At 33.1% G+C, this 27990-nt stretch overlaps 1 protein-coding gene across 1 annotated transcript; it reads right to left on the bottom strand.

Annotated features, from left to right (window-relative positions):
- Positions 1–1539: 1539 nt before the first annotated feature.
- On the bottom strand, positions 1540–24418 carry LOC110647351 (uncharacterized). The gene is made up of 8 exons (XM_058131753.1): positions 24193–24418; positions 22089–23255; positions 11963–13325; positions 9031–9310; positions 7889–7996; positions 7522–7800; positions 3621–3764; positions 1540–2281 (listed from the first exon to the last, which is right to left on the bottom strand). The coding sequence occupies exons 2-8, from the start codon at positions 23200–23202 to the stop codon at positions 2093–2095; spliced, it is 3477 nt and encodes a 1158-aa protein (XP_057987736.1). The 5' UTR covers positions 23203–23255; positions 24193–24418; the 3' UTR covers positions 1540–2092.
- Between the last annotated feature and the right edge of the window lie 3572 nt (positions 24419–27990).

The following is a 27990-nucleotide window of genomic DNA, read 5'->3' on the forward strand; positions in this document are numbered from 1 at the left end:
GGATTTCAATAAATTAAAATTTTATTACCTGCATATATTTATCAATGTGAAGTTTCAATGACCATTTTTTGAATATTTTATGTAGACTTTATTGGAGAGTTTATTCAATTATCATGTGAATATATAGAGATGATATAGAAATTGAGTCAAATTGAGTGAATTTAAATTATTTTGTATTGATAATTGATTTAATTTATTTATCAAATCATTATAAAAAAAATAAAATGAAATTCAGATTAGTTGGGTGATTGAATATTTTGAGTCAAAATATTAATTTTTTAAAAATAATTATAGGGTTTTTTTTGAAAGGATAATTTTAGGTTAATTGAGTCAATTGTGAATTGTATTGTCAAATTTTATGGTTGTTCACACTTTAGTCAGAGCTTCATATTCTATGTTTGGTTTCTAGAAGTGGAGTCCTATCCCTCCTATGGTAATAATATATTATGAAAATAATAATAATAAAATAAATCATAAGCACTATGCCTTTTTATAGAAAAAAAAAAAAGAAAATTGCATTTAATAATCATTTGTAAATGATCTCAATCTTATGATGATGAGGTGAATTAAATGAAAATATTGGGTAAAGATAGAAGGTTTTAGTTTGTGTTACTTAGTGGAGCAAAAACATAGAGCTTTTGTGATCTCAAGGGATGTGAATTGGAAAGTAAAATAAACAAAAAAGTGACCAAAAAGAAATGGTAGAAATGTAGCACTCCAAAAAGAATAAAAGATAACAAAGCTGCAATTTACTAAAATAAATAAAAACAAACACAAATGCTTTGCAAACAATGATCTAAAGAGTAGGGATTTGCATGCTATCATTTTTATATTCTTCTTATTTTGTGGAACTCAAAGATAGAAGCTATACATATATATAAATAATTAATGAGAAAAGTTAGGGGCCAACAAACCCTAATCATAAATTCAGAAGATGGGGTCCTCTTTAATTTAGGAATCTTGACACCCACAAGGCTTAGATAGAAATTGAAATTTGTGTCTCTCAAAGTGGAATAGTGATAGATGAAGAAACAAGCCATGTGAGTGGGGAAACTTATCTTTAAATCCAAAAAGAGAAGTTTGCCTGTGAAAGTCCAAAAGTCAAAGAATCAAATCCAAAAGCTCTTTTCTTTTCTAAAAGAAACCATTGCAGTTCCACAAATATGAACCATACTTAAAATAGTTTTCAATTGAAAATCAAACGAATAAAAAATTTTCAATTTAATTTTATCTTTAATTACAGTTTAACATAATTTTTATAGTTAATGAGCTCTTTTTTATTCTTACTAATAACCTTTAGCTCATTAATATTAAAGTTTTTTCTAAATCGATAAAGCCTTGAGATTAGATTCTTATCAAAGTCAATTATATCAAAAAAATAATAATAATAAAAAAAATAATAACACAATTCATGTTGATTCGAAATCAAACTGACTAAACGCTAAGTGCAACTCTGAACATTAATACATTTCTGAAATTTCATGATTTCAATTTAACCATCCATTTGGCAATTTTAAAAGAGAACAACGACAGTTGTAATACACTTCAATTGGTTTGAAGCCCATTGCAGAAAATATTAACGTCAAATTGATAATGTTTTCAAATACTCTCAAACATCTTAAACCCCTCAAAAATCAATGTATAAAGATGAAATAAACCCAGTAATGTCTCTCTTCCAGGCTCACAAATAAGAGTATCGAATCAGCAACTATTTCCATATGCTATTACTAATTAAATAACCTAAAAGAATTGTCACACATTCATGTACAACAAGATATCATTCAAGATTTTTCCTTCCACCGGATAAAACAAAGCGGAGAAACAAAACCCTAAGAATAGTGTACGTGCAAAATTACATGCTTAATTAATTATGGCAGTTTAAGATACAACTTGGTTAAACAGATGGAAAAAAGTGATTCACCAACACCAAACACACCTTTGAATGCATGCAGGTCCACCAAGGAGCCAAAAGACTTTTAAGATCACTTTAAATAGACCTGTATCAGTTGCTCCTTCCTTCAACAAGACCACCCAAACTAAGCACAAAGGCACCTGCAGCAAGCCGTCTCCCCCAAGAGAATCCTCTATCAGTTCAAGCCGATATTGGTTCATAAGGGTATGACAGCCATGGATGCTTTAGAGCCTCTGATGCAGAAGGGCGCTTCTTTGGATTTACTTCAAGCAAATAAGCTACAAAATCGATGAAACCTTGATCCCCCATTGGCAATCGGTGCCTTAAAGATGTCTTTTTTGGTATCAAGTATTCCAGTCTATTGGTGTCCTGAAGAATAGAGGCAATAAAAAACAAACATGAATTAATCACATTATCAACCAGTATTTGAAGAAAAACTTGTACACCTCAACATATATGGACCCAAAAAATAGAGTATTAAATAACATGTATAGAAAAGCACAAGGCTTCCTTTCACTCACAAATCACAATCATTGAGCATGCCACTTCTTTCAGCACACTCAGTATGTGATAGCAAAATAATAAAATTTAATTTTGTTTAAATACAGCCACATATATGGTATGATCATGCATCGCATGCATCACAACTGCCACTGCCACTCAATTCGAGATTCAAAATTCCAAGCATAGAGCACCATACTACTTTAATGGTGATGAGAGGTGTTTAGTCTGAATAAAAAGAAATACAAGAACCAAACTGACCAAACTAAGAACCAAACCAAACTGGTTCAGTTTTCAGTCCCTTTTTTATTTTTATTTTTTTTTTAAATCTCCTCAAACTCAAAATTATATTTATAAAAATAAATTATAATTTTTAATATTTATTTATTTTTTGTCCTTATAGCTAATATCATTCTTTGTCTCATCATCTCAAAAAAAAAAAAAAAAGAACTGTACTTTCACCTAAAAAAATTTTAAAATGTTCATTTATTATAACTAATATTAAAAAAATATTAATAAAAATATATTTTAATCAAAACCCAACAAGCCCAATAAGCCAAGGTTAAAACCTCCCAAAGCCTCTCTTGCAAATGTTAATTATATTTTAAAGTTTTTATCAGAAATAAATTATTTGGCTTCAGGTTTAACATTTTTTTTTTGCCACGAGAAAAAAAGAACTGAATAGACCAAATTTCCTAAAACTGTAAACCAAACCAAATAACCAAATCGGGTTGATTCAATTTTGTTATTTCATTTAAACCCAAAATATGAACCCTAATGGCAATTGGGTAAACCTGAATTATTCAACAAAATTATGAATAGCATCAAACAAACAAGTTTTATACCTGGTGTAATTTTAAGCTGCCCCGCAAATATAAATATTAATGAGCAAATAACATGTATTTGCACGAACATCCAAAATGGTTTCTTCCATCTCAACAAATTAAAAAAACATTTGAAGGAAACCACAAAAAGGACAGTCCATTGTTAAATTTTAAGTCTCTGTATCAGACACCAGCATCCAAACTTGTGTTTTGGTCATGACTCATGAGTAACACGTCCATAACAACTTAGGACAAGAGAGAGAGGGAAGCATAACTAACAGCAGCATAACAGATACTAGTTTGCTAATATTGAACAAGATATGGGAAAAAAATATAAACAGTTGAAAAGTAAAACTAAAAAAATTAGATTATAAAACTGTTACCTGATTCCTCTCATAAAGCATGTGATTTTTGGTAAAATACTTGTAGGTGTCTCGTCCTTTAGCCAGCATAACTTGATTAATAGGACCCATGATTCCAATAACTCGTGCCAGCAACGTTGCTGGTGAATCATTTTGGAAGAGTACCTAAAACAGAAGTTTTATTTAAGTCAATCTACACAGGGGTCACATAAACGTAACCTAACTGCAGAATGTTGCGTATCATGTACTTCAAGTGATATGCAAAATTATTCAGGTAAAAGAAAAATTCTCTAATATATTTAGCAAAATCCATTTTCCACAGTTAAGAAGATAATTCCATAGAGACAACACAAATTTAGAAAAAAGCATCACCATTTCAATGTAAGAGGCTTGATGAAGCAGCAAACAAAAAAGAAATATAAGATCTGTTTTAATCTAAATTTTATCTTTTGGCGATTTAAGGGGCATTCTCTAACATTTTGATTTTCATTTTAAAGGGTGTTTGATACGAGATTAACAAGGAGTAATTATTACCTTTGTAACTTTTAACCTCTCATTAATTTTTTTTTTCTTCTTAAGTTTTTTACAAATACTAGATGCTCTCACCATCAACCATTTGTTGTTGGTAATAGGGGTATGCAGTGTGCACAGTTCACGGGTGCTCGAACCAAACCAAACAACTGTACTGAACCAATTCAGAACTGAAAACAAACCATTAATATAGGAACCAAACCGAAATTATATTTACTATTTTGGTTCAGTTCTGATTCTTCATCCAGAAGCCTACTGAAACGTACTAATCCAAATTTGAATCACAGAACCTATGTTATACATGTGTTGTTTTATGATTTTTAAGATATATTATCTAATTTCAATAAAATTTTACATGTTTATATGTAATTAAGATTATAATGTATGTGTGTAAATTGTCCTTAATTATGAGTGTGTACCTAATATTATCTTTTATTCCTCTTAACTTTTCTTAATCCCTAGACCCATTGTTTCATGAATCACTAGCTAAAAGTCAAGTGCCAAATATTAGGTATGGATTGGATACTGAGAATCTTAAGAATACAAGATGAAGTGGAAGATTCCACAAAAGTCATGTTACTCGCATCATCAATTCCATCACCAGACCTCGCCAAAAATTAAAATGATTAAAGAAAGTAGTAAACCTAAACAAAACAATCAGTGAATTTCAATGGTGTTCTAAACTTACAAACTTGTCTCTCTTGTCTATAAACTGAAATTAGAAGAAAATATGACCGTGTAATCTTGCATGCAGAAAGCCTTAACATATTCAAAGTACCAAGAATCTAAAAACCCTGATTTTGTTGCATAAAAGCACTATAACGCTCTTACTCCAAACTCTGTGAAAAGCAAGGTGTAGTTCTCTAACAATTGAGTTCCAATTACACATAAACCACTTTCATTTCCACAGTTCCTTACATCTTACAAAATTAAAATTCTGTATGATGAGTCCTAGCAATTTACAGAATAAAATCAGATGTCATTCATAAAACATTCCAGTCTTTGAAGTTTGTCCATATTTACATGTCAGGCGTTCAGAAATTATAATTCCATTATAAGTTATGTTCATTAATAACTATTAAATCAAAAGGTACTAATTGCCATTACAAAACAACCAAGAAAAATGAACACAACACCAAACCAGCAACACTACAGCAAAGCGACATGCATCAATAAAACAATAACCTATCTAAGGTAAGGGTGAGCAGATTTTGGTTTTAACCAAAATACCAAATCGAACCAATCTAATACGATTTTTCAGTTCGGTTTATCATTTCAGTTTCAGTTTTCATTAAAAAAAAAATTCGTTTTTGGTTTTGTTAATTGGTAAAAATATTAAAAAAATAACCAAACTGACCCAAATTTTATACAAATAATACCTCGTTTTTCCACCTAGGTATAAAAGCCCTATTTTTTACTCTGCCATAGTGCCCTCTATCATTTTGCTTTGGGATTCTTTGGGATTTTGCTGGGTGTTGAGTGTTGAAAAGGGGTGAGCATATTGAAATTCGTTATTTGAAATCTGTTGTTGTTGACTAAAATCTAGGTATTGAATTTGAAGATTTGTGTTTGTCGTTTTCCATTGAAATTCTAGTTTTATTGAAAATTTTCTATTGTTGATTGTTGTTTTTTAATGTAGAATTTGGTTATTGGATGTCGATTTGAATGATTCAAATATTGAAGTGGTTTGATGTGTTTGGGTTGATGGCTAAGAAGCCATTTAATTTTTATATTTCGTTTTCCACCTTGTGTTTGTTTGTTGAGGGAGATACTAGCCAAAACCGATGAACTGAGCCGAAAATTTTTTGTTTAGTTTGATTCATCTGCATTCAGTTCCCATAATTTTAGATTTTAGTTTTTCAGTTAATCCAATTCAATTTGGTTCAGAACCAAACCGATCCATTGCACACTCCTAATCTACGATGCCATCACCAGCCAAGAGGCATTCTTCTTTCTCCACCAATAGCAATGAGTGTGAACAGAGTTTACTTGTGTTGACAGAGACCTTGTTAAACCTCCGGATGTGGCTTATTTGAAAAAAGTGCATGAGAGTTTTACAGATCTGAGCTCTCATAGTCAGGTTTCTACCAACCATCTTTCTGACTACCATTGTCCCCTTCTTCCCTTATGTTTTGATCATCTTTCAACTTTCCTATTCTTTTGTTTTAAATTCTTTAATCTTGGACAGTTTTATTGTATTTTCCACATCAAATTTTCAAATAAAATCAGCAACATTGAACGAAGAAGAAGCTTTTGATATTGACTAATCAGGAAACCCTAAAACACATGATTTGAGGTAATGAGGGAGGATGCTTGGAGAAGAAATAAAACCAAAAGGAAGAAGAGGACCGCAATCACAGTTGCCAATAAAAAGATATTCCATTGAAAAAAAAAAAGAAAAAGATCACAAGGGGGTTATAACAATAAGGATAATTTAGTTATAACAATTACTATTTTAGCAAAAGAAAGAAACGAAGAGATTGCAAACAATTTTATTTCTTACAAACTATTGCCCTGATAATTTATGTTACAAATTATATAAATGGTACCTTAACTTAAGGGTATGTAACAGTAAAGTACCTAAACTTCAATTTGTAACATAAACTCCCTGATCTTTAATTTTAGTAACATAAACTCCCCTGGTGACTTTCAATAGTTGGATCTAGGTTATTTATGCTGATATTATATTTATCAAATTGAAAAATTATATCTTCATGGATTGATAGTTTCAGAAAAACAGATCTGAGTTATTGAAGCATTGATTTGTGCAACTTGAATCATTAGAATTGTTGCTAAATAGAGAACGGAATTAATTTTTTATTTTTCCAATAAGTGCCAAACTAACAGAGAAAATATAATATAAATTTTAATATAAGTATATAACGAGTGTCATTTCAGTAAAAATAACTTAGAAACTGACTACTGAATATCACAAGGGGTTTTATATTACTTAAATTAAATATTAGAGGGTTTTATGTTACAAATTGAAGTTTAAATACTTGCTGTTACATACTCCTAAGTTGATGTACCATCTATGTAATTTACCCGATTTATAAGTACAACGCAATCTCAATGACTAGAAAAATATCATTTTATTGAAATCTAATTTTTGCATTTCTAAATCTACCCAAAAAGTAAACAAAACTACATATCTCTCCCCCGTATATGCTGACCACCCCTATCTTCCAAGAAGCAAACCAAATGTATGAAAAAAAATTTTAAAATAAAAAATAAAAAGAATAAAGGAAACGAATAATAAAATGGATAAAGCACATGAATGGAGAACAAGCAAATAATACCGCATCCCGCTGGCATCTATGATCTTCCTTTCACTCAATAAGACAAAATTAAGATAAGCTAACCATTTAAAAGCCTAATTGATAAAACTTACATTTCCTGTGCAAAGTTCGGCCAAGATGCAGCCAAGTGACCAGATATCTATCTTTTTATCATATGGAAGCCCCAAGATGACTTCTGGTGCACGATAGGATCTGGATTGAACATAGGAGCACAGATGATCTGTCTCAAAACAGCTACTCCCAAGATCAATTACTTTCACCTCACATCTACTATAGCTTTTCACCAATATATTCTCAGGCTTTAAATCACAGTGTATAAGGCCAAGCCCATGCACAAACTGAAGTGCCTCCAAACACTGAATGGTAATAGACTGCAAAGAAGAATGTAAAAGATGACTATACTAAAGAAAGTGAAAAAAAAAATGAGCACTCTTATGAAGAAAATGGCACACTATAAACCTGCAATCTTGGCATTGTAAAGTAAACCTCTCCTCCTGATTCTCTATTGAACTTATGGAACTCGTACAAGTTTGCCTTGAGAAGTTCACATACAATTAACAAATGCTCCTGCAAATAAAGAATTGTTACTAGGTAAAAATGTAGCATGCATTGAAAAATAAAAAGAAAAAACCTCCATGATTCAGAATAGCAAATCAAATAAGCCTAGTCCCATGACCATATAATAAGCTAAGAGGCATATCTTGTCCTTCTGCATCCATACTACTTTCCAGGTAACTATGGCCAAACTTATTAAACGACATAATGCACTACACTATAATCACCTTGAAGAATTCCTTCATAAAACCCTACCATAAAAGTGATTCTCTTAAATGCCTAATGTTTGAATTATTAAAATTACACATTTGATCTTTAAAGATAATTTGCAATCTTTGCATTTACCTTTACTAAATTTCAGTTGAAAAGAAAAAAGTGAAATACACTTCCCATAAGACTCTCCTCACTAGTACGATACATAATGTTTTGATGGAAGTGACGACATCCACAGCATGGACATCTTGTAAAACTGCTAAAATACAAGTGCTGACTCCTTCACCACCTAACATAAGCCACAGCATTTCAGTATTTACTTTTCCAATTATGCCAGAGTATACGTGTCCTCTATATTGGTGAATGGAAATTGTTTAAACTATTTTAGTGATTATGTTATTAGGTGCCAAAAACTAGTGGCTTCCAAGGCTTACACAATCAAGTACCATGCATAAAGTGAAAATAAAATAATGATGATGTGATGATGATGAATCTCTACATTATACCAAATCCCTGCTGCCAGGGGAAAAAGGGCCACACAAGAAATAAAAGATGAAGTGATCAAATAACAACATTAGAGATAGAGAAGACTAAGTTGAAACTAGCAAGAATTTGAAGTTTCTATAGCTATAATTGATCATTTATCACGTGTGAAACCTGTGACCTATCGTAATTAATAGTATAAGATCCAATAAAGTCTATTATGAAACCTATTACCTATGAAGGTCACATAAAAACCAAAGCTGATCCAGCTTAGCTAGAACACTGTGTCTATTATGGCAAAATATCAAAACATTTTAAGCAAATCAGAAAGAATGCGTGCATCCACTTACTCGGTAATAGAAGTAATCATACAATCTGAGAATGTGGTACTTGTCAGCAGGATCATGCTTGTTGACATACTTTAGAAGCTTTATCTCGTCAAGACTCTGATCAAAGAAGTCCTTGTTGTTTTTTATAATTTTAATACAGACATCAATGCCTGTATGGAGGTCATGTGCTTGTATAGCCTTACTGAAAGCAGCTGATCCAAGATACTCAGTAACATGATAACGCCCAGCTATTACAGAATTCAAAACAACATGGAAGTTCTTGTCCTCTTCAAAGCCAGTTCTGAGCAACAGAAGGAAGAGTTCAGGTGAAGTCTGGTAGAATCACGGAAGAAATGATAAAATCAATGAAATGAAGAGTTTGAAATGAGCAGCTTGCTTGACATTTGGTATGACAAATTGACCGAAGAAAATAAATGGGTATGCAAATTTTTCAGCATATTCCAGACACAATGGAAGGACAACACTGATTAGAAGGAATTATAGGGGCTTTTCATCACATTTGTCTACAAGCCACTTATAGAATACGTCTACATCAACCTTACAAATATATTTTTTAACCACTCAATGCACCCAACCTTTCTTGAAGAAAAGGAATTATTAATAGCTTCTATCCTCTTTTAGGCATTCAAGGAATACAAAAGTTGAAAGTAATTTTATATGTTACTTGCGTTATTTGGCAAATTTAGTTTTATTTCTCTATATAACGAGATAGCCTCTACATGAGCATTTGGTTCACAATTGAACTAGAATATTTTGGGTGTAAGAACCAGAGGTCACATTTTCAGCAAGCCAATTTCATAAAATAAATGAAGCAGGACTATGTATTACAAAACGTTCTTGGTGCATGCTACCAATCTGCGGGGCCAAAGGATCAGCATAATGCCACTGAAAAGAGCTCATAAGGCAGATAGAGTGGTAGATAGAGTTGTAATAGGAAGAAAGATTGTTTATTTTTTAAGAGAATTTATTAGTTCTCTTGAGAATAAAATCTGGTAAAGATGAATAGAATCAATGTGTATATATCCAGTTTCAGGGGACATAAGTGATGATAAAACTTGTCCTATCATCAATTCATCCAGCCTATCAAACAAGGCTAAAGTTACACTACAGTTCAGATTTCTAACAAATAGAATGTTACCATAACAACAGATTCATAGAAGATCAGTCTGTGCAGAGAACCACAACTCCACAAACTCACAGAGGAAATTACAGCTTAGGTTTTCTTTTCCCTCTTTCCAATAAATTATATCATGCAAGAATTTCTTGATAAGGGAAATTAAGGAATCAAGGGATCTCGAAAGTATTGTGACTTAGAGTCCCATGATTCTTGTCCTTAAAACATTTTTCGGGCTTCATTATACTTGATTTCACAGTGAGTAATTCCAAATTCCAATAATTAAGGATAAAGGCAAGGCATGAAAACTACTACCCAATTAAATTATATCCAAAATACATCCATTATTAGCTACCAAAAGTAGAGTAAACAAAACAAGGAGCAGCATCCTACTTAAATAGTTTTTCCAAGAGAACTTCTTCATCAACTAAACTAATTTCTTATGTTGCCCTTAGATTTGTAATCTTTTAAAGATGTTGAAGAAAGAAGTAACCTCAAATTTACAAATTGAAACTTCGTAGGCATAGTAATGTTTGATCCATCCAATGGAAGGAATTCATTGCACAATAAAAAAGACTGAATCAGAAGTCCTATTTATTTTTTCTTCCTCCATATTTCCTTGGATCCTTTGTCCATTCTTTCAGTTTTCCTTGACAAATTTTCAGTCCAATGTTTCTACTGACCTCACATTCCACTTTGTATGAATTACTAAAGAAAGTTGGCCTACTTCATTGTGCTCCCCTCAGTGATTTGGACAATGTTACACTACATTAAAGGTAGAGGAATTTCATTTTAAACTTTTTTCAGTGGTTGACTGCTACATTTTAAACAAAAAGGACAACAAATGCTGCCTTACAGACAAGTTACATAAATACAAACTACATACATATAATATATACTACTTGAATGTATGCACATTAAAAGGAAGGTTATGCTCACTGGTTCAAGAAATCCTCCCAAGGTTAACACTTTCCCCATATCCCCAATCCTTAATTGTAAAAAAGAAAACAAGATAGAGTTGTAAGAAAACTAGTGCACATGGTGAACTTGTAAAGGAGTTCAGTAAAAGCTCATTTGTGTTCATTTATGAAATTAATTGAACAAGTTTGAACATAAATTTTAAGCTTGTTTAACAAATGAATGGACATAAAAACAAATGAAGAAAAACAACATATCAAGTTCAAAACTTCAAATCCTTTCATTTCAAATGCATATCTATCCAAATTCAAAACACAACCTAAATGATTTCTAAAGACATGGGATTTCTTTGGTGAAAAGATTAAATGAAATTTAGCTTTAAGAATGTGAATGCATACTTATTTGAGGATGAATTTGAAAAGCATAGGAAAGAGGTATCACTTTAATTTCACTAAGCAATTTGGTTGAAAAGTGTTTTTTTCCCTCCTTTACAGGTTCCGATATTTTTTACACAATTTGAACAAAAAACTCACATTCAAATCCTTGGATTTCAAATTGCCTATACAAACACAACCTAGATAATCAAAGAGTTCCAATTATATAATTATAGAAACTAGGATGAACAGGTCCAGCACCCATTGCATGCATATTAATGGCTTAAGATTTTAAAGATATGCCTGGTGCATGTGACTAAAACCAAAGGAAGATGGAAGGCAAGGGTGGGCTGAATATTTCACAGGACTATGAAAAAATAAAAGCCATAGTTTTCCATGCAGAATTATCTAATCAAAATTCGCAGTGACATAACTGGCAGAACCTCAGGCCGTGATGTGCAATCGACCAGTAAACAACCACAGAGATTAATTTTATAATTAAAATATTCATCAAAGGAGAACATGCCTGTTTTTTCTATGCACAATCTTGAGGTTAAAAGTCTCAAATTCCTCCTCCTGAGCCTTAATTTGCCTTACTTGCTCTTGCACAGCAGCAGCCTCTTCATCCTCAAGTGATGCCCCAGGATCCTCTTCTCTTGCAAAGCCAATTTCCTCATCCTCTTCTTTTTTGGCATGCTCTTGTTCTGCATAACCATAATTTGAAAGTGATGAGGGAGAAGAAGCAGCAGATCTGACAGCATTGACATTATTCTCATCCCTAGAACTTTTGACAGTTGAAGAATCACTGCTTTTCTGCTTCCATGCAGCAAGCATATCATTTGTCCCGGTTGAAGCATTCATGCGGTCATCAGTTTCAGCACCAATAATCGTTTTACTGTCGTTCGACCATAAAGATTTACCAGGTCCTCCCTGCCCTAATTGCCCATCCCTCAATGGTGGGAGAAATGAAAATCCCCCATCTCTATGATCTTTCACTTGGGAAGATGCAACTTTGTCATTCCCAGCCACATATGTATTGGAATCTTGTTTACTGATTCTCTTTTTATCCTTGTTATGTCTATCTACATATTTCTTGTCTGATTCATGATGAGAGGGTCTCGATCCACCAATTCCAACATCATGCTCATGAAAGTACTCTATATCCCCTTCACTACTGCCTCCAACCAAACTTTCCCGTACTTCACTGCCAAAATCAGCCGCATCACTGTTGATACCCACACCAATTGATCTAACTGAACCATGTTGATCATCATCCACACAAGTATCATCTAGCCGTGGTCTTCCACAGTCATTCAGGGCTTTCCCATCCCCAAGGATGATAAGCTCATTCGTCTGAGTGACAAATCCCTGCCAGACAGGTTCTGCACGCATTAAATTTAGCTCTTCTTCATCCATTAACTGTCCATCATATTGAGCTATTAAATCATTCTCATGAGTCCTATACATTTCAGTTGACAACCCTATAGGATCATCTGAAGCTGTAATTGGTTCAACAGTTTTTGATTGAAAATACTGCTCACCAGAAAAGTAAGAATCCTCCTCAGCAAAAGATTGATCATCATCTTCATCTTTGTTCGGACCTCTTTCCTGCGGGTCTGGGACACTCCCATGTCCTGCTCCCTTTTCATTGTCACTTGGGTAATCAATCTCATGGGCCAGAAACCAGGCCTCGTCCTCAATTGGTTGTCTCATGTATCCAACATCATCATCATCATCATATTCATCAGAATCCCAATATTCATTTGGATAGTCAATTGATTCACTTAGTCCATCACCAACAGTTGCAAAACCAGAAACTAAATCTGATGTATCCTCAGCAATTCCTTGACTTACAGAGAGCCAGCTGCCTCCAGCAATCCTTTTTCCTCCTAACTCATCAATCCGAAGATAAAACATCAGCCAAAACTTAAAAGGAATATCAAATAAAAAGAGAGTAACAGCAAATGGCTCACAAACAAAACAAGAAATTAAAGGCAAAGAAGCTACCTAATGCAGAGAAACAAATAACTCAAGAAAAGGAGTACCCAAAGAGTTCAGATAGTTGGTCTATAACATTATGGAGTATTTTATGTTCATTGAAATAATAGCTGCTCATTCAGTGTGTTATAAATTTGACCAATAATTCTGAAAATTTTCAACAGGTTGAAATTAGAAGTAGCAAACATCTAGAATTTCGGACTCCCAAAAAGTAACCCACGCATAACAAAGACTCCCACAGAAATCTCAAATTCTGACAATTCAAAAGTTACAAAAACATCCCTGTGACTTAAATAAAGGACCAGCAGGTAATATATATATATATATATATACAAGTAAAACTCTAGAGAACTAGAAAGTACCCTATAATTTGCCCAATTACCTCCACATTAAAACTATTCTTAAGCCTCTCAAATATTTGAATATAAATTTTCTTAAATTCCTTTGCTGCATCATTCTCCCTGGTTGGCGAAAACTCAACCTCCAGTTTTGAAAAGCATGAATAACAAAAATGACAATTTCTTGAAAGCTGCCTGTGGATTTGTTAACGAACTTAGTTGGAATAATAAAGTCCTAGAACATCAACTACAAGTAACCCAAATCTATCATTTTCGGCTGTTGAGATACTTGCTAGATTTGTAATGATTATAGACCAGATTTGTAGTGATTATAGACCAGATTTGTAGTGATTATGTGCATAATCAGGGTTAGAATATTGTATAGTACTTATGGCTGTAATTAAGAGCTATAATATTTATTTCTTCCTTTTTAGTTTCTTGTACACAAGTATATATACCCCAATCAGCTTGAAGGGAATAATCAAGCTCTACAATTCTCCAATTGTCTTCTTTTTTCTATTCTTCTCTTCTTATTTAATATGGTATTAGAGCCTTTAAAAGGGAAAAAGGCCTGCTCTTCTTTCTCGTGCTCAGTCCTTGTAAGAAACGGGAACTGTTATTCAAGTGTGACAAGTTCTTGGAAGCAGTGAACCTCACCACCCCTCTAGAAGGCCTTGCCACCCCCCGATCGGCCAGTGACTCCCACGTGCCTCAAAGGTTCTTCAAGCTCGCTACACGCACCGGCGCGTGACGACAGCTCTGACCACATTTCTCGCCGAAAACAACTCTAGCCACCTCGCTAGAAGCCGGCGACTCATCCCTGTACTAGCACCTCTTCTGGGTCCTTTGTCTTCTCACTTCTTAAGGGGAAGCAGTAATTTGGTTTTCCTTGTTCACTGGCCTGTGATTTTTTTTTCAATAGTTATTTTTATCTTTGTGGTCTATTCAACATGTCTGACAAAGCAGATTCATCAGGCACAGGTGCATTCAAACCTTTTTTCTCTTCTATTTCTGGCTCTTCAACTATATAAACTGTTAAGTTAAAAGGAAGTAACAATTATGTGTCTTGGGCTGTTTCACTAAAGTTATGGTTCATGGGGAAGGGATATGATGACCATCTAAGTAAAAATGTCACTAATATTCCTCTAACAGAATGTACAAGTTGGACTAAAATTGATGCTAAAAAAATGTAGTCTCTTATGGCACTCATTAGACCCCAAATTACTCACTCCTTTTTACTCCTATAAAACCTGTTGCAATGTCTGGACTAAGGCCAAAACATTATATACTAATGATGTGCAACGTATCTATAAGGTTGTGTCAAACATAGTCCATTTACAACAAAATCATCAGGATATGGCCAGTTATTTGGGACAAGTTTAAACACTGAAAGATGAATGTAATTCTCTCATGCCCTTTACTGATAGTGTTACTGAACAACAGCGGGACAAATTTTTTTATAGTTTTGACATTGATTAGACTTCGTTCTGATCTTGGTTCTATGAGAGACCAAATATTGACTAGGTTAGTTATTCTTACTTTGAAGAATGTATCTGCTTAGACTTCTTCGCATCTCTTTGAGTAAGAATAACCCAACAGAACTGAGTCGTCAATATTGGCAGTACATCATGGAAATCAACAAGGACAGGGAGGCTATCGAAAAGGCAAAGGAAGGAGACCTCATTGCACCTACTTTGATAAAGGTGGTCACACTCGTGATACCTGTTGGCACTCCATGGTCGACCACCACATGCTAATCAGTCTAACAATGGTGTTCAATCAATTGCACATATAGTCCAATCTAGTGGTAATGGTTTGCTTTCATTACCTGATGCAAAGGATAGTGCAGCTAATGCAGTCACCTTAACTAGAGCATACTATGAGGAATATCTACAGTATCAAACAGCTAGGCAACAGTCTTCTTCAGCCAACATCTCTCACTCTGATAATTCCTTTGCTTATCTAACTAAGTCTTCATCCACTGGTTCATGGATCCTAAACTTCGGTGCCTCTGATCATATATCTGATAATAACAATCTTTTCCCCACTCTTATTTCTACTTCCATACTACCCAAAGTCACCTTAGTTGATGGCTCACAAACAGTAGTTAAAGGAATAGGAGAAGTAAATATTCTTCCTTCTATTCCCTTAACTATGATTTTATTCGCCCCTGAATATCCATATAACTTAATTTCCATTAGTAAGTTAACTAAAAACCTTAATTATTCTATCACCTTTACTGTTAACTCTGTTGTTGTGTAGGACCGGGGTTCAGGGAAAATGATTAGAGCAGAACATAAGTCACAAGGACTGTACCATCTCTCTACTCAAAATCCTCTAGCTGCTTTTGCTTCCACTACCTATCCTAATCTTATTCATAGTCATTTGGGTCATCCAAGTCTTGGCAAGTTACAAAAAATAGTTCTTAGTTTTTCTACTTTGTCTTCCTTAGAATGTGAGTCATGTCAACTTGAGAAACAACCTCGTGCTTCCTTTCCCAAGCGAGTCAATAGTAGGGCTACCTCTATATTTGACATTATTCATTCAGACATTTGAGGTCTAAGTTGTGTTAGTTCAACTGCGATTTCATTATTTTGTCATTTTTATTGAAGATTATTCTTGTTCCACTTGGTTATTTTTATTAAAAAATCACTCTTAATTATTCTCTATCTTTCAAAATTTTTGTGCTGAAATTCGTAATCAATTTGGTGTTTCAATAAAAGTTCTACACAGTGACAATGCAAGAGAATATCTCTCTTCTCCCTTTACTCATTTCTTGTCTTCTCAGGGCATTTCTCATCAAACTTCCTGTGCTTATATCCCTCAACAAAATGGGGTCGCCAAACAGAAAAATAGGCATCCCATTGAAACTATCTGAACCTTACTCATACACCATAATGTTCCCCTACATTTTTGGAGGGATGTTATTCTTACTGCTTGTTATTTGATTAACAGAATGCCCATTTTGCAGCATCAAAGTCCTCATTCAATCTTATTTCTAGACTAGAATTCCCATCAATTGACTCTGCGTGTGCTTGGATGTGTATGTTTTATTCATGATCACACTCTTGGTAAAGACAAACTCCAACCTAAATCAGTAAAGTGTGTCTTTTTAAGATATTCTCGTCTTCAAAAAGGATATAAATGCTATGATCCAACTACAAACAGATATTTTGTCTCAGCAGATGTAACCTTCTTTGAAACGTCTCCTTACTTTTCATCCAACACAGCAAACAGAAATTTCAGTCCTAATGTCTTGCCAGTTCCTACCATTCCACCACCTCGAGTCAACCCACCTCCTCTCCAAGTCTACTCTCATCGTCCTTATCCTCCTGCTAATATCCCTAATATTCCTCCATATGATACAGGTATAGAAGCAGTTCCTGGTGATTCATCTCCCGTGCCACCATACCAACATCGGTCATGCCACCAATAGAAACAGCCACTCCTCCTATTGCCATTCGAAAAGGCATTAGATCATCTCGTAATCCTCATCCAATTTATAATTTTTTGAGTTATCACCGTTTGTCTCCCTATTACTATGCTTTTATCTCCAATGTGTCTAATGTACTTATCCCAAAGACTATTAGAGAAGCATTGGACCATCCAGAGTGGTTTGCTACAATGGTTGAGGAGATGACTGCTCTTTATAATGATGAAACTTGGGATTTTGTGCCACTACCATAGGGATAATCTACCATTGGATGTAGATGGGTTTATACAGTTAAGGGGAGAACTGATGGGAAAATTGACAGGCTTAAAGCTCGGTTAGTTACTAAAGGGCACACAAATATATGGGCTAGATTACAATGATACCTTCTCTCCAGTAGCCAAGATTGCATCTGTTCGTCTACTCATTTCCTTAGCTACCATCCAACACTGGTTAAGAATGCTTTCTTGCATGGCAAACTAGTTGAAAAAGTATACATGAATCAACCACCAGGATTTGTTGCTCAAGGGGAGTCTAACTTGGTATGTCATCTTAAAAGGTCTCTATATGGTCTTAAGCAGTCTCTAAGAGCATGGTTTGGTCAGTTTAGTGTTGTGGAATAACTCGGAGTGAAACCGATCATTTAGTATTTTTCCGACATGATGGTCATGGCAAATGCATTTATTTGATGGTCTATGTTGACGATATTGTCATCACAAGAAATGATCATGATGGAATTTCCCAACTCAAACAACATTTATTTCTTCCTTTTTAGTTTCTTGTACACAATTATATATACCCCAATCAGCTTGAAGGGAATAATCAAGCTCTACAATTCTCCAATTGTCTTCTTTTTTCTATTCTTCTCTTCTTATTCAATATCAGCAACTTGAAGTACGAAGCCAAACTCCTTGTCCCTTCTATTTTTCATTCAATGGCATTCTTGACAAAGAATTCTTTGCATTGATGCTCAATCTCCTTTTCATACAAATCTGGGATGAAAGTTTTGATGTTGAGACGGCAATTCCAGCTTGTTCAGCTTTTTTTCTAGCTCATCATCTTGTTGCACAGGCTCTTATGGTTGCTACCTCTTTTGTTGATGATGAGGCTCATCTAATTGTATCACATCCATTCCATGATGTCCAGAAATCCATGCACGTAATTCTTAGATCTGCTCTTGGTTTTTGAGACATTGTATCAGATTTTTATAGTCATAATTCTGAACACCAGAAATTGGAAGATTAGAGCTAAATTTCGGACTTACTTGAAGGCTAGGATGAGTCAGAATTTAGTTGGAACAATTAGAGTTTGTGAAATGATGGACTTTAAAAGCGAGATTAAACAAGAAAAGGAGAACTGTCGCCTATAGACAGTAAAATAAAAGGTTTAGACTTCACACCTAAACTTCCTAAGGCACCACCCAAGGTTTCATAGGCATCATGCCCGGGATTGAATTGCATCACACAACTTGAAGTATGACTGCTGGAAATTGTATTGATAAAAAACTTAGAAACAACATTACAAACATATGCATTTATAAACTCAAAAAGCAATCCTGAACATCTAAGGATCTGGACTTCCAAAAAGTACCCTTAACCAACAAGGACACTAAGTAAAAACTCCTACAGAAATCTTGATAACTTTCCAACAATTCTAAAATTACAAAAATATCCATGTGACTTAAATAAAGAACCGGTAGCTGATATATTAAAAAAGACACATAAGTAAAACTCTAAAAGTATTAAAAAGTACTCTATAATTTCCACAATAAGTTCTAAATTAAAACTGAAACATAATCCTAAGTCTCTTGAGTATTTGAATGTGAATTTTCTTGAATTCCTTGCTGAATCATATAATTAGGTGAACGAGGAATTTCCTGCGTGCCCAAGCAATAAATAAATAAATAAATACAAGAAAGAAAAGAAAATAACACAATAAAGCTGTGCAATCTGACTGGCACAACCAAAGCCCCACAAACACAGAAAAACCCAGTCTGTCAAGAACCCTAGCATTTTTTTTCCAAACCAATATGACAAATCATGACAAGTATACCCAACCAAAGTCTTTAATCTCCTTTTTCAAATCATGACAGTGTAGAAATTCAAGACTAGAATGGGATCAAAATTCAAAAAAGCAACGGCAGCCAAGACTAAAACAAGGTCAAAAATTCCCAAAAATAAAAAGAGAGAGAGAGAGAGAGAGCAAAACGCAGCAGCAGTAGCAGCCAAGGGTAGGAGCAGAGAGATACTTAAGCTGTGTGAACCTTGAAAATGGAAAGTATTTGGAATCCCACATGGGAAATGTATGAAATGAAAGGGAAAAATACATATAGTTGGGTTGCAACATTGAATTAGATAATCATTTTGATATATAAAGCAACATAATCACTTCTACAAGCCTATATTAAAAATGAATAAAGGTATAATATGCCCAACACTCTCTTCGAATTTCATAAAAAAGACTGCTAGCAGGCGACCTCGATAGTGGTGTTTCAACAAGATTCAAGTGACAAAAATGTAAATTCCAAAGACGTCCTAGCGCATCGATATCGAATTAAGATAGATGGGGTCATTCCGAGTCTAGTGGTGGTGGTCTTTAGGCATGAGAAGGCTCGCAGGAAGTGATGGTTTATGAGGCGTGCCATTTTTGGGCCTTGCAACTTTCCTAGTAGGCGCAAGCCTCAGTGATATCACCCACCTTTGAGGCTCCGAGACATAGACCATTGGGCTAGCGTGCCTTGTGCCTGAGGTTCACCTATGATATTTTCAACTCAACTAAACTCAACTCAACTAAGCCTTCATCCCAAAAATTTTGGGTCGGTTATATAGATTCGTTTTCTCCACTCTAAACGATTTTGGGTTAAATCCTCAGAAATGTGTAATGCTTCTAGGTCATGTTGTACTACTCTCCTACCTATGATATTTTCAACTAAAAAAAAAAAAAAACAAAGAAAGAATTCAAACCTAAACTACGACCTACTAAGGATGTCAACCTTGAACAACATCTAAATGCAAATACAAAGCTACTTTTACGATGATTGAATAATTCTTAAACTAGACACTTCCTCAACAATATGCAAGTTATATACGACATTGACAAAACTAGCCACACTATAAGGAAAGAAGAAAATGAAGTCCTTAATAAATTGCAGGTGAGACAGCAATAGTTTCATCAGACCCCACTCTTGTATCTTGAATCATGCAATCAAAACATCCCTATCAATCACTCGATCAAGAATATCAACAACAAGGAGATGAAGGATCACTTTACCCAACTCAAGTCATCAAACCAAGTTTTAGCCTCTAATAATAACAAAATGCATGGATGGTTAAGCATTAATAACCCTAAACTAGCTGCTACACCTCATGTGTCATTGAATTGCTAAATGGGAAAAATTAGGTCCTATCATGTAGCTTCATACTGGCTAAGTTCAAAATTTGGAGATAAGTGCACTCCATTTTATCCATAACTTTTTACCATAAAACCTTAGCACAACTAATCATAAACCTTCTCAAAGTTCAACCTTAAACTAAACCCCACTTACATCTAGTGATAAATCATGTCAGTAAAATAGATCGCAAGGAAAAATCCATTGAAACTAATTTGCTTCTATTTCCACTTTCCATAAGAGGGATAGAGCTTTTTCCAATTGTTCACTAGCACCCTCTTGCATAGTTTTTCTGAATTTTGAAAATGCTTATGATTATTCTAGAAGAAAAACAAAAGGCAAGGTAGAGCTAAGACCTCCATGTAACATCAACAACTGCAATACTACTTAAACAACATATAAAATTCATTTTACTCCAATGAACACTCAACAGACAACAAAAGTTGGCCATTGGAATTTCTTGTCATTCAAATGCCACATCAAAAGACTACTTTTTTTAGGATCAAAATATGTGTCACATCAACAAATCTAAAAGCATTAGCAGACCCTCCCTAGTCCCTAGGCCATGTAATTGGCACAAATTTTAAAGTACACACATACAATTAATATAGATATTAGCCATAATTGAACATTAGACCTAGGGTTGTGAATTTTCTGCTCATCAGCCTAAAAAATAAGCAAGGGAAGTGGTCATGCAACTCCAATGCAATCTTAATTTCTATAGAAAAGACAAAAAATTTTAATTTACAACATGAAAGCCATATTGCATCCATATGCTTATGAGCAAAAAAATGATAATGCAACTATTAGCATTCTATTGGGGGAAAATAAACATATATCCCCTTCTTCTCTGTCATGGGAAGAGTAAATTGTAGTGAAGGAGGAGGACACGTTTTTCCAATTGCTCAAAGTTCAAACTATGCTTTTTAGAATAAGCATGAAGGAAACAACCAGGAAAAAGTTTGTCATTGTATGATAGAATATGAACCTCTAAAACTTCTTTGGCTGTAAGAGAAATTATTTCCTCTTTATCTAATGTCTCAAAGTCAAATGCCAGTTTCTACATTTCAAGACAGGATATAAACACAAGACTACCATAAACACTACGGTCTTAATCTCAATAGTCAACCAGGTAGCTATCCTCTGAAACTAGAATAGCATACCTCACTGATGAAGAAACAAACTAAACCAGGTAATAATCCCCTGAAACTAACATGAATCAACATCTTAAAAAGCTGGAATTAGCTAATAGTTTTATGATAAATAGAATTTGAATCAAGATGGTTGACTAATTATTTCTTCTACATTTTTCCCTTTTCTACTTCTGAATCAATGATTATGATCTACAGTTATATTAAATCTTAATAAAAATAAATTAATTAAATATTACAGTCAGAGGATGAAAATATAAATGTAACAAACATCGTCATCCCATTAGAAAACCAAAAATTATATGAGCTTAGGTGTCGCATAAAAAATATTCATCTTAAGAGCTAACCTGAAGAGTTGATTTCTTGTCCAACAGGAACATCGAGATATGACCCAATAAGGAAAGTATTATCAGTACTGCTGTGCTTCACAACTGGCCCATCACGCTCAAACTGTTCCTGCCAATTAATGTTCAATGGTTTGTCTTCTGACTTGAGTTTAACAGGTGGAAGCCTTGGGAATTCTTCCTTTGGATTATCAGATGCAAGAGAAAAACTTAAGCCACTTAAATTCTTTTGCTCTGTACTCCCCTGAGACTTCCCAAAGTATAAAGCTCTTCCAACCTCATCCACCTGCTCTTTGATTGCCACCCTAACATCACCTATGTCTGTTTTCTTCTTTTCTTCTCTTTTGTCCAAACTAGCATTGACATCATAACTGGTTGATACATTCCCCTTGGGAAAAGGAAAAACAGTCTTGACAGGACAATCTTTCCATGTTGTTGCAGTGCTAGTGTCCTCACTTCTACACCACGTGTTTTCTACAGAGTATGCAACAGGAGTCTTAAGTTGCTGATCAGGTTCCTTTGATTCACTAGTCAGAATTCTTTCATACTTGGATTCTGCTTTAGCATTAATAGTACTTGTGCTTCCAGGCCACAAACCCCTCTTTTCACCAGAGAAGACAACCTCTTCTCCACATTTTGCAATTGCTCTACTAGAGCAGTTATCAGTGGGACCACCATCATTTTGGTAAGGTTCAGAAGAATGACCAATGCGAGCATTAAGGTTCCACGAATATAAATCAAGGACACTATCCTCAGAATCAATTGTGCCAATTGCTTCATTAGGCTTACCACTCCACTCTCCAACCAAAGCAGATTTTCTCCATTTGCTTTCAGAACCATTTCCACTTGTTCCACACTCTATTTCTTTAATAATAAGTTCATTAGAAACTTCAAAGCTATTTTGAGAACCAAGCACCTGATTATCAGTTACATGTTTGCTCCCATTCTCCTCATCCAACACCTTTCCCAATTCCTTGTCTTCAAGGGTAAGTTTTTTAAGAAATCCATTCAAATCAGGGCGCTTACTAAGCTCACTGCATAATGCTGCCTCAGCTCTGGTGAAGCCATTTCTTCGCAGAAAGTCCAGAATCACATCTACTGAACTTGTGTCTGCCATAATCAACTGCTACAGATCTACTAGCAAATGCTAGGAAGAATAATTAACCAAGCCTGAAAGAATAAGCAAAAGCAATGGAAGGAAAGTTTAGTTAATAAAGCTCAAAAAAACAACAAAAAGAATAATAATTATTAAGAAAAGGAAATAGTAGGCTCAAGCAAATGCTGTAATTGAATTTTCTTATCTCCTTTTTGTTTTTCTTTTTTTGGATAATTGTGAGAACGAGAGATTTGGACTGATAATGATAAACTCCTTTTCTAAGAAATGCAGCTATGAGCAAGGTTATGCAACAACCACATAGGCTTGTTTTTCTAGATAAGTTGTGCTTTAGCCACCAAAATTTTGTATTTTCTAGGGTCCTGAATAATGGGAATTATCAAAGTTTGAAAGTTAATATCCAACTTTCACATTCCGCCATATGCCAAATACAGCATTGCCTTATTGTCTGACAAACAGGATCAAAGCAAATACTTAACAACAAAAATCCTCGTTTAATTCACCCATTAATAGAAAAGGGCAAACCCAAATAAACTACCAACTTCAAATTCTCTCTTCACAAAACGAACATTAGCTATGATAAAAATGCATACCCCAAAACCTGAGGAGATAAAAACAGAAAAAAGAGCAGAAGGGAAGAGAATAAAAAAAAAAAAAAATTGAAAGCCACATCCTCATTCCTTTCTCTCCCCCACAGATACATAGAGAGAGAAGCATTGATACGTTATAAGACCCAAAATTCAAAATCACAGTTAATCACATTTGCAAAATTTTCCCACCACCAAAAAGAAAAACCCTAGAGACGCTTCCAAACACAAATCAAATCCAAAAAGATGTGAAGATCCACAACCGTAACGCAAAAACCCTAAAATAATTTAGCACCAATAAAATAAAAACTAAAGAAGCAACACCAAACACTGAATGAATCGCACACCTGTAATCTGCTGATTGAATAAAAAAAAGGACATGCATTGCATCAAAAGAGATACTTACAGATCGAAAATGGAGCAAAACTGAAGAGATTCTGAGTGTGGGAAGGAAGAAGAAGAAGAGAGTTTCGTAAGAGTGCAGATTCCATAGCCATATCAAAAGGAAATCATCAGTAACATAAAGTATAATACCAACAAAATACTTCGAATTTGCATTTCGGTTTCCCTTCTTTTCTATTTTTTAAATCAATTTCGGCCAGCAGTTTCTCTCATGCCCGGCATGGCACACGGGAGCTAAGAGCTTTGTAATAATAATAATAATAATAACAACTAAGCTATGATATTGTACGTTGAATGTGCACAAGAATTGCCTCGATATTTGTGTAATCTTAGTTTTAGTTTAATCCAACGGTGCATAGCCTTTTTGTCAAGGTAAGGGGACGATGACTTTGAACCGGTAAATAATTTATCTTAGACCGGTTTTTTTTTTAAGACGTTCTATAAAAATAATTTTAATAAAATTTTTACTAATTTTTACTATAATTTCAATTTATGTTGAGCACGTTCTATATAAGTTCAGAAGGCCTATAATTTTACTAATTTTTAGACATGCTCACAAATTAAACATTGATGTAATGTTAATAATAATTTTATCTTTTAAATTTTATTTTATTATTAATTTTGTCTTTATATTTTATTTTTATTAATAAATTAATCTTTGTGGCCAGTAAATTTTTTAATGCTAATTTATCGGTAGAAATAAAATATGAGAATCAAATTATTAATGAAAATAAAATTTAAAAATTAAATCATTATTAAATTTACATTAAAAATTAACATGTGGGTCTTATTAAAGCTTAAATACTTAATTATAATTTATTCTTTATTTATAAATTGAGAAGAAAAAAAAATAAATAAAAAAGTATAGTTTGATCAATTTACCTCTCTTTTTAGTAAAATAGGCCAACTTAGTCCAAATTACATTAAGTGAGAAATCTAAATTATTAATGTTAAATTGCATTATTATCGTCAAGTAATTATTATTCAGTTCTTGAAATTTTACAAGAGTAATAAGTTCTTATATTTGAAAATTTAAAATGTTTTTCAAAAAAATTTTTCTTTTTAAATATTTTATTATTGGAATGATCGAATATTATTAAACTTGCCGATTTTGATTTTTAATTTTAAGATAAGACTTTGAGAGAAAAATAATTGACTATGAATTTTTATTTTAATTTTTAATTGAATTTCATTTCATGTCATTGTTATTATTTTCTTTTTTAAGAAGGGATTGCAAATTAGAGCTTAGCAGAATTATATTCAAATTGGAAAATCGAATCGAATCGAGTCAATTCGGTTCAATCGGTTCGGTTTTAAAATTCAATCGGTTCAGTTCGATTTTATATTATAAAAATTTCAGTTATTTCGGTTTGGTTCGGTTTTGAAGAGAAAAAAATCAGTTAAACCGAATAGTAATTTATATAGTTAAATCAAACCGAATCGATTTTTGAATTAATTTATTTTTATGAAAAATTTATGAATTATATTTAATTTTATATATATTAATTGTTTAATTTCATTGATTAATGATTATTAGGTTCAAACAAAAGTTAAAATTAGACCAAATAACTTGAAAATCAAGTCTAAATTAAAAAATAATAAAAAATCAAACAAATCGATTTAAATCGAATCGAACCAAAATAAAATGGTTCGATTCGATTCGATTTTTCATCCATTTCGATTCAATTTCTAAAATTTACGGTTCAATTTTTATAATTTAATTCAGTTTGGTTTGGTTCGGTTCGGTTTGAACCGAATGCTCACCCCTATTGCAAATGGCAAATGATAAATAATAGACAAATAAAGAGGCCAAAATTTAGCTTTTTTTGACAAATTTGGGAGGAAAATTTTCCAATTAGTCTTTAGTTAGTCGCGTACTCGAATGTGAACTACATTGATATATTTTTGTTGAATTTTGAACAAAATTATTTTAATTTTTCTATTTTAAATTTAATTATAATTGATTATCAAATTCAAGAAATAGATTTAACATTTTTTTTTTAAGGCAGAAGAAATTTATTCAGAAGAATCCTTTTAGATGAAACAAATACAAGAGTCGATTAAAAAGAAGATGGCGGTTAAACAACAAAGCATTTCGAGCAATAGCATGAGCTGCTCTATTGACACGCCTACTAATTCAACTAAGAGAAAAGGACACTCCTTGTTATAAAAGAACTTTTGCAGTCCAGAATGATGCTTTCAAATTCCACTTCCTCTAAAACCATAGTAAATAACATCATTTTCGAGTCAACCTCATCATCAACTTAAAGTCATATCATGATCTAGCAACCAGGAAAGTAGGGACGAGCATTCGGTTCAAATCGAATCGAACTAAACAAAATTAAATTATAAAAATCAAATTATATATTTTATAAACTGAACCGAACCGAAATGGATGAAAAATCAAATCGAATCAAATCGTAATATTTTAGTTTGATTCGATTCAAATCGATCGGTTTGATTTTTGATTATTTTTTTAATTTAGACTTGTTTTTTAAGTTATTTGATCTAATTTTGACATTGGTTTGAACCTAATAAGCTAATAAATGAAATTAAATAATTTATATATACATAATTAAATATAATTCATAAATTCTCCATAAAAAATAAATTAATTCAAAAATCGATTTGGTTCGATTTGAATATATAAAATTATTATACGGTTCGGTTTAATAGGTTTTTTCTCTTTAAAACCGAACCAAATCGAAATAATTGAAATTTTTATAATATAAAATCGAACCAAACTGATTAAATTGAATTAATTCGGTTCGATTTAATTTTTTAATTTGAACCGAAATCTGCTCACTCTTATAGGAAAGAGCTTCTCGAAGGCTAATGACCCCAGCCAAATAAGGAGAAACACAAAAAAGTCTATGCCCACTAATAGTAACAATAAACATCCCATGACTATCACAAAGAATAGCATCGAAACTTGCTTTAGATTGTATCAAAAAGAGAGCCACATCCACATTGCATTTGAACCTTCCCTCAATCGGTTTCGACCATTTTATAGGAGAGCTCAATTTAGATAAAGCTATAGAGAATGGATTACTGACATGTTTAATTCTATCTCCTTCCTTTAGATAATTGAGAGCAAAGGAAACAATCTCCTGAGGACCTAAAACTTTTGCTGCCATAACAAGTAATTGTGCGAACACCAAATGCTCGAAGGAATAAACCCAACCTGAGCCACTGTGGGTGAATCTTGCATCTTTAACATGACATGAAAAATCAGAGAAAGACAACCAATTACTCACTTATGAACACCCATCAAACTCCAACAATTGAACGCTTTAGAACAATGGAGAAAAACAATTAATTTAAGTTAGAGTTGTAAAAATTTTAAAAAATCATTTTTTTTTTGATAAATTCCCTTTTCATTTATAAAATATAGACATTTAAGAAAAAGAGATTGAAATGGTTTAATTGTTGAGTAACTTGAATAAATGTTCTTAAATATTTGAAAATATTGTCTTTTAAGTCAATTAAATGATAATACTTGGTATTTGGATTTAATTAAAAATTATATTATTATTTTATAATTGATGGCTTGGCATATGGATTTAATTGTCATAAGAAAAGCAAACGTCAAAAGTGGATTGTAATTTTAGTAAAATAATATCCTATAATATATAATTACCAGAAAATATTGGGTACTAAATTGTAATTTTATTATTCACATTAAAAAAAATATGATTTTAATTATTATTAAAAAAGTTAAAAAAGTTATTTTATTATTGTAATAATTTTATAATTAAAATATTTAATATTAATTTTAAATATTTTTCATAATAGCCTATGC

The sequence above is a fragment of the Hevea brasiliensis genome, chromosome 13 (assembly GCF_030052815.1).
Source record: "Hevea brasiliensis isolate MT/VB/25A 57/8 chromosome 13, ASM3005281v1, whole genome shotgun sequence".
NCBI lineage: Eukaryota > Viridiplantae > Streptophyta > Magnoliopsida > Malpighiales > Euphorbiaceae > Hevea > Hevea brasiliensis.

Coding starts and splice junctions, on each gene's coding strand:
- LOC110647351 (XM_058131753.1), bottom strand. CDS start 23,202: ATGGCAGACACAAGTTCAGTAGATGTGATTCTGGACTTTCTGCGAAGA. Junction 13,326..22,088: donor ACAAGAAATCAACTCTTCAG/GTTAGCTCTTAA, acceptor TTGATGAGTTAG/GAGGAAAAAGGATTGCTGGA. Junction 7,997..9,030: donor ATGATTACTTCTATTACCGA/GTAAGTGGATGC, acceptor CTTTATTTGCAG/GAGCATTTGTTAATTGTATG.